The sequence below is a fragment of the Cherax quadricarinatus genome, chromosome 13, assembly GCF_038502225.1.
Source record: "Cherax quadricarinatus isolate ZL_2023a chromosome 13, ASM3850222v1, whole genome shotgun sequence".
Taxonomy (NCBI): domain Eukaryota; kingdom Metazoa; phylum Arthropoda; class Malacostraca; order Decapoda; family Parastacidae; genus Cherax; species Cherax quadricarinatus.
The window spans coordinates 26,462,880-26,471,196 of record NC_091304.1 but is presented as its reverse complement, the minus strand read 5'-3'; the positions used below and the strand labels follow the sequence as shown (position 1 = coordinate 26,471,196).

At 50.2% G+C, this 8,317-nt stretch overlaps 1 protein-coding gene across 1 annotated transcript in view; it reads right to left on the bottom strand.

The window, feature by feature from the left end:
- LOC138852653 (keratin-associated protein 5-1-like) overlaps positions 1-8,045 on the bottom strand; it is a 17,950-nt gene extending 9,905 nt beyond the window's left edge. Inside the window, exon 1 of the mRNA XM_070084740.1 lies at positions 7,994-8,045. Within this exon, the coding sequence (XP_069940841.1) occupies positions 7,994-8,045 (52 nt within the window). The remainder of the gene's footprint in view (positions 1-7,993) is intronic.
- Positions 8,046-8,317: the final 272 nt, after the last annotated feature.

Sequence of the window (8,317 nt, the reverse complement as noted above, 5' to 3'; positions counted from 1 at the left end):
TGATTGCATCTTCTTGGACTGCAAGAAGGCCTTTGACACAGTTCCTCACAAGAGATTAGTGCAGACGCTAGAGCATCAGGTGCATATAGCAGGAAGGGCACTGCAATGGATCAGAGAATACCTGACAGGGAGGCAACAACGAGTCATGGTACGTAATGATGTATCACAGTGGGCACCTGTGACGAGCGGGGTCCCACAGGGGTCGGTCCTAGGACCAGTGCTATTTTTGGTATATGTGAACGACATGACGGAAGGGTTAGACTCAGAAGTGTCCCTGTTTGCAGATGATGTGAAGTTAATGAGGAGAATTAAATCTGATGAGGACCAGGCAGGACTTCAAAGAGACCTGGACAGACTGGACACCTGGTCCAGCAAATGGCTTCTCGAATTTAATCCTGCCAAATGCAAAGTCATGAAGATAGGGGAAGGGCACAGAAGACCACAGACAGAGTATAGGCTAGGTGGCCAAAGACTGCAAACCTCACTCAAGGAGAAAGATCTTGGGGTGAGTATAACACCGAGCATGTCTCCGGAAGCACACATCAATCAGATAACTGCTGCAGCATATGGGCGCCTGGCAAACCTGAGAACAGCATTCCGATACCTTAGTAAGGAATCATTCAAGACACTGTACACCGTGTATGTCAGGCCCATACTGGAGTATGCAGCACCTGTTTGGAACCGGCACTTGATAAAGCACGTCAAGAAACTAGAGAAAGTACAAAGGTTTGCGACAAGGTTAGTTCCAGAGCTAAGGGGAATGTCCTATGAAGAAAGATTAAGGGAAATCGGCCTGACGACGCTGGAGCACAGGAGGGTCAGGGGAGACATGATAACGACATATAAAATACTGCGTGGAATAGACAAGGTGGACAAAGACAGGATGTTCCAGGGAGGGGACACAGAAACAAGAGGCCACAATTGGAAGTTGAAGACACAAATGAGTCAGAGAGATAGTAGGAAGTATTTCTTCAGTCATAGAGTTGTAAGGCAGTGGAATAGCCTAGAAAATGACGTAGTGGACGTAGGGACGGGGGGCGGAGGGGCGTGGGGGGCAGTGGGGAGGGCGTAAGGGGCGTGAGGAGGGCATGTGGAGGGGGTGTGGGGGGCGTGGGAGAGGGCGTAGGGGGGGCGGGGGGCGGAGGGAAGGGGGGCGGAGGGGGGCGGAGGGGCGGGGGGCGGAGGGAAGGGGGGCGGAGGGGGGCGGAGGGGCGGGGGGCGGGGGGGCGGATGGGGAGGGGGGGGCGGATGAGGCGGGAGGGGGGGCGGGGGTGGAGGGGGGAGGGGGAGGGGCGTGGGGGGGGCGTGGGGGGCGTGGGGGGGCGGGTAGGGCGTGGGGGAGGGCGTGGGGGGCGTAGGGGGGCGTGGGGGGCTGTGGGGGGCGTAGAGGGGGCGTAGGTGGAGGCGTGCTGGGCATGAGGAGGAGGCGTGGGGCGAGGGGGAGCGTGGGGGCGTGGGGGAGGGCGTGGGGGAGGGCGTGGGGGCGTAGGGGGGCGTGGGGGGCGTAGAGGGTTCGTAGGTGGAGGCGTGCTGGGCGTGAGGGGGACGCGTGGGGGGCGAGGGAGAGCGTGGGGGGCCGTGGGGGGGCGTTGGGGAACGTGGGGGGCCGTGGGGGAGGTCATTCTATGGGCGGTAGTCACCACATACCCATCCTGTGGGTGGTAGTCACCACATACCCATCCTGTGGGTGGTAGTCACCACATACCCATCCTGTGGGCGGTAGTCACCACATACCCATCCTGTGGGCGGTAGTCACCACATACCCATCCTGTGGGCGGTAGTCACCACATACCCATCCTGTGGGTGGTAGTCACCACATACCCATCCTGTGGGCGGTAGTCACCACATACCCATCCTGTGGGTGGTAGTCACCACATACCCATCCTGTGGGCGGTAGTCACCACATACCCATCCTGTGGGTGGTAGTCACCACATACCCATCCTGTGGGTGGTAGTCACCACATACCCATCCTGTGGGCGGTAGTCACCACATACCCATCCTGTGGGTGGTAGTCACCACATACCCATCCTGTGGGCGGTAGTCACCACATACCCATCCTGTGGGTGGTAGTCACCACATACCCATCCTGTGGGTGGTAGTCACCACATACCCATCCTGTGGGTGGTAGTCACCACATACCCATCCTGTGGGCGGTAGTCACCACATACCCATCCTGTGGGTGGTAGTCACCACATACCCATCCTGTGGGTGGTAGTCACCACATACCCATCCTGTGGGCGGTAGTCACCACATACCCATCCTGTGGGCGGTAGTCACCACATACCCATCCTGTGGGTGGTAGTCACCACATACCCATCCTGTGGGCGGTAGTCACCACATACCCATCCTGTGGGCGGTAGTCACCACATACCCATCCTGTGGGTGGTAGTCACCACATACCCATCCTGTGGGCGGTAGTCACCACATACCCATCCTGTGGGTGGTAGTCACCACATACCCATCCTGTGGGTGGTAGTCACCACATACCCATCCTGTGGGCGGTAGTCACCACATACCCATCCTGTGGGCGGTAGTCACCACATACCCATCCTGTGGGTGGTAGTCACCACATACCCATCCTGTGGGCGGTAGTCACCACATACCCATCCTGTGGGTGGTAGTCACCACATACCCATCCTGTGGGTGGTAGTCACCACATACCCATCCTGTGGGCGGTAGTCACCACATACCCATCCTGTGGGTGGTAGTCACCACATACCCATCCTGTGGGTGGTAGTCACCACATACCCATCCTGTGGGCGGTAGTCACCACATACCCATCCTGTGGGTGGTAGTCACCACATACCCATCCTGTGGGTGGTAGTCACCACATACCCATCCTGTGGGTGGTAGTCACCACATACCCATCTGTGAGGGAAAAGTTCAATAGATAGGAGTAGCGAGGGAGTATATAGTAACAATAGTTTCATTGCCGGCTGCTTGTTAAGGTAGGGTAAGTCCAGCTCCCGCTATCCCTTCCCCTCCTCCTTCCCCCCCCCCCCCGAAAGGTGACGTGTGGGGCTCCGGTCCAAACAGTAATCACTAGACTCACAGCTCCCAGCACTACTGTAAGTACATGCCTGCCTTGTATTCTAGTGGATTTATTGGTTGAAAGCTTCACTTTTGACCAATAATAAACTTAGTCCTTTCAGTCTTGCTCTAAGTTGACTGTTGTAATAATCACCACATCTTTTAGGTATTGTACTTATCATGGAGAGTGATTTCTTAAGCAGTGGGTAATCTGTCTCTCTTTACAGCTTGAAATGACAGAGAGGGTCACCTGCCAATCAACGAGTAGAATTGAAGGAGACGGACTAACGTTCTGAGACGTCCCAATTTTTGGATCCACTTACCTGTTTGTGTATGCAAGTAGCAGGATATAACCCCTCATCATTGCAGTGGAAAAAGAACCTGCTTTCCTGTCATCTGGACGGATTATTGACGGCTAGAAAATCTGTGAAGAACGAGCCAGTGGGTTGTCACCAACACCTGCGACCCCCCTCCCCCCCCATCATCGGCAACAGCTACGATTTCAGCAACACGCAGTGTCACCAACACCAGACACCCAAGTTTTATATATATATATATTAGCGTTGAATTCAGAAATTTATATTTTTCATTTTTCATTTTCTTTAAGGTAGGATTAATATTTCATATTTAGGTGTTTTATATTTTATATTTTCCAAATAATAAAGTGTTTATATTTGTCAGTTTTTATTCTTTTTCTATACATTAATTTTCCTGAGGAGGAGCCAGCCTTGGTAATACTGACTGAAGTTGTTACAGGGCTGAGTAAGCCTTCACACCATCCTGTGGGCGGTAGTCACCACATACCCATCCTGTGGGCGGTAGTCACCACATACCCATCCTGTGGGCGGTAGTCACCACATACCCATCCTGTGGGCGGTAGTCACCACATACCCATCCTGTGGGCGGTAGTCACCACATACACATCCTGTGGGCGGTAGTCACCACATACCCATCCTGTGGGCGGTAGTCACCACATACCCATCCTGTGGGCGGTAGTCACCACATACCCTTCCTGTGGGCGGTAGTCACCACATACCCATCCTGTGGGTGGTAGTCACCACATACCCATCCTGTGGGCGGTAGTCAAAAGATTACAAAGGTACATAATTGGTCCAGGGACTGGACTCCAAAGTTTTGATAGCTGAGCAAGTTACAAAGGTAATGAACTCACAATTTACAAAGGTAATGAACTCACAATTTACAAAGGTAATTAACTCCAGGTAGGTCTGGTCACAATCATGACAAGTTACAAAGGTATTTACAGATTACAGAGGTACGTAATGGGTCCAGGGACTGGGCCCCCAAAGTTTTGATAGCTGAACTAGGTACAAAGGTAATGAATCCTGTAAGAATGGTTACTTACGTTTATACATGGCAACCATCATGAACAAATTATAGAGTAATGAGCAATTCACTCTTCCACACCCGGTCACAACTGTAGTGAGTTATTGGTGCAAATATTGATTGTTGAGTCACACACACACACGCACACGCACACACGCGCGCGCGCACACACACACATCTTCTGTGTTAATACAGTCCAGTGTCACTGTCGTGTATAGTATGCAAGATCATTAAGAAGATTATCAGAAGAGTGGTGCAGCACCTAGAAAGGAATGAGCTTATTCACGACAGCCAGCACGGTTTCAGAGATGGGAAATCCTGCGTCACAAACCTACTGGAATTCTATGAGAGGGTGAGGGCAGTAAGACAAGAGAGAGAGGGGTGGGTAGACTGAGTTTTCTTGGACTGTAAGAAGGCGTTTGACATAGTTCCACACAAGAGATTAGTGCAAAAGCTAGAGGACCAAGCAGGGATAACAGGGAAGGCACTACAGTGGATTAGGGAATACCTCTCAGGAAGACAACAGCGAGTCATGGTACGTGGTGAGGTGTCAGAGTGGGCGCATGTAACGAGCGGGGTGACACAGGGATCAGTCCTAGGACCGGTACTGTTTCTTGTATTTGTGAACGACATGACGGAAGGAATAAACTCCGATGTGTCCTTGTTTGCAGATATTGTGAAGTTGATGAGAAGAATTCAATCGAAAGAGGACCAGGCAGAACTACAGAGGGATCTGGAAAGACTGCAGGACTGGTCCTGCAACTGGCTCCTGAAGTTTAACCCCACCAAGTGCAAAGTCATTAAAATTGGGGAAGGGCACAGACGATCACAGACGGAGTACAGGCTAAGGGGACAGAGCCTACAAACCTCACTCAGGGAAAAGGATCTTGGGGTGAGTATAACACCAGGCACATCTGAGGCGCACATCATCCAAATAACTGCGGCAGCATACGGGCGATTGGCAAACCTGAGAACAGCATTCCGACATCTTAATAAGAAGTCATTCAGGGCCCTGTACACTCTGTACATTAGGCCTATACTGGAGTATGCAGTGCCAATTTAGAACCCTCACCTAGCCAAGTATGTAAGGATACTAGTGAAAGTGCAAAGGTTTGCAACAAGACTAGTCCGGGAGCTAAGGGGTATGTCCTACGAGGAGAGGTTAAAGGAAATCAACCTGACGACACTGGAAGACTGGTGAGATAGGGGGGATATGATAACGATATATAAAATACTGAGAGGAATAGACAAGGTGGACAGAGACAGGATGTTCCAGAGATGGGACACAGCAACAAGGGGTTACAGTCGGAAACTGAAGACTCAGATGAACCACAGGGATGTTAGGAAGTATTTCTTCAGTCAGAATTGTCAGGACGTGGAATAGTCTGGGATGTGATGCAGTGGAGGCAGGATCCATACATAGCTTTAAGGAGCGGTATGATAAAGTTCATGGAGCAGGAAGAGTGACTGAGTAGCGGTCAGTGAAGAGGCGAGGCCAGGAGCTGAGACTCTACTCCTGCAACCACAACCAGGTGAGTACACACACACAAGCTAGTAGTGAGGTCAGGAGCTAGAAATCGACCCTTGCACCACATACACACAGATCACCCTCGCACATACACCCACCCACCTGCACACACACACACACACACACACACACACACACACACACACACACACACACACACACACACACACACACATAAAACACCCTATCTCTGTCTGTCTGTCTGTCTGTCTCTCTCTCTCTCTGGTGCTGCATACTCCAATATGGGCCTGACGTACACGGTTTACAGAGTCTTGGACGATTCCTTACTTAGGTTTGCCAGGCGCCCACATGCTACAGCAATTATCTAATTGATGTGCGCCTCTTCAGATGGGCTCGGTATTATACTCACCCCATGATCCTTTTCCTTGAGTGAGGTTTGCAGTCGTTGGCCACCTAGCCTATACTCTGTCTGCGGTCTTCTATGCCCTTTCCCGATCTTCATGACTTTGCATTTGGCAGGGTTAAATTCGAGGAGACAGTTGCTGGACCAAGCTTGCAGCCTGTCCAGGTCTCATTGAAGTCCTGCCTGATCCTCATCCGATTTAATTCCCCTCATTAACTTAACATCTTCCGCAAACAGTGACACTTCTGAGTCTATCCCTTCCGTCATATCATTCACATATACCAAAAACAGCACTGGTCCTAGGACTGACCCCTGTGGAACCCCGCTCGTCACAGGCACCCACCCTGACACCTCGTTACGTAGCATGACTTGTTGTTGCCTCCTTGTCAGGTATTCTCTGATCTATTGCAGTGCCTTTTCTGTTATGCGTACCTGATCCTCTAGCTTTTGCACTAATCTCTTTTGAGGAACTGCGTCGAAGGCTCTCTTGCCATCCAAGAAAATGCAATGTACCCACCCCTCTCTCTCTCGTGTCTTACTTCCGTTACCTTGTCATAAAACTTAAGTAGGTTTGTGACACAGGATTTCTCTTCCCTGAAACCATGCTGGTTGTCGTTTATAAGCTTGTTACTTTCTATGCTCTCCACCACTCTCCTCCTGTTAATCTTCTCCATGACTTTGCATACTATACACGTCAGTGACACTGGTCTGTAGTTGAATGCCTCGTACCTGTTTCCTTTCTTAAAAATTGAGACTACATTTGCCATCTTCCATACCTCAGGTAGCTGTCCAGTTTCAATGGATGTGTTGAAGAGTTTTGTTAGTGGCACACACAGCGTCTCTGCTCCCTCTCTAAGGACCCACGGAGAGATGTCCGGTCTCACAGCCTCTGAGGTATCAAACTCACATACCAGCTTCTTCACCTCCTCCTCGGATGTGTGTATTTTATCCAGCACTTGTTGGTGTATCAGCTATTGGTGTACCCCCCGTTATTCTGACTTCTTGGAGTCCTTCCTGTCTCCTCTGTGAATACTTCTTTAAATCTCATGTTGAACTCCTCACATACTTCTTGGTAGTTTCTTGTGAACTCCCCACCTTCCTTCCTCAGCCTGATTACCTCCTTAACTGTTGTTTTCCTTCTGATGTGGCTGTACAACAGCTTCAGATCAGACTTGGATTTCGATGCTGTGTCGTTTTCAAACTGTCGCTGGGACTCCCTCCTTACCTGTGCATATTCACTTCTGGCTCTTCGACTAATCTCCTGATTTTCCTGGGACCTTTGTCTTCTGTATTTTTTCCATTGTCTAGCACACTTAGTTTTTTACCTCCCTACACTTTTGGGTGAACCAAGGGCCCGTTCTGGTCTTCCCATTATTTCTTATGCCCTTGGGAACAAACCTCTTCTCTGCTTCCTTGTATTTTGTTGTCACGTAGTCCGTCATTTTGTTTACTGATTTTCTTACCAATTTTCTTTCCACTGAACTTCTTGCAGGAAGTTCTTCATGTCTGTGTAGTCCCCTGTTTTGTAGTTTGGCTTCTCCCATCCTATTCCTGCTATCGTCTCCACTTGTAACTTAAGTATGTATTCAAAGCTCAGAACTACGTGATCACTAGCTCTGAGGGGCCTTTCGTATGTGATGTTCTTGATGCCTAAACTACTCAAGGTGAATACTTGGTCCAGTCTTGTTGGTTCATCCTCACTTCTCTCTCTGGTGGTGCCCCTTACATGTTGATGCATGACGTTTTCCAGTACCACATCCAACATCTTGGCTGTCCATGTTTCGGGACCCCCATGTGGCACCAAGTTTTCCCAGTCAATCTGCTTGTCATTGAAATCATTCATAACTAGTAACTTTACTTTACTTGTGTGAACTGTTCTGGCCACCTCAACTAGTGTGTCCACCATTGCTCTGTTGCTCTCTTCATATTCTTCTCTTAGCCTCCTGCAGTTCTGTGGTGGGTTATACATCACTGCAATTACTACCTTAGGGCCCGCAGACTGAATTGTACCTACTATGCAGTCCCTTTCGCCCTTTCATATGTGTGTGTG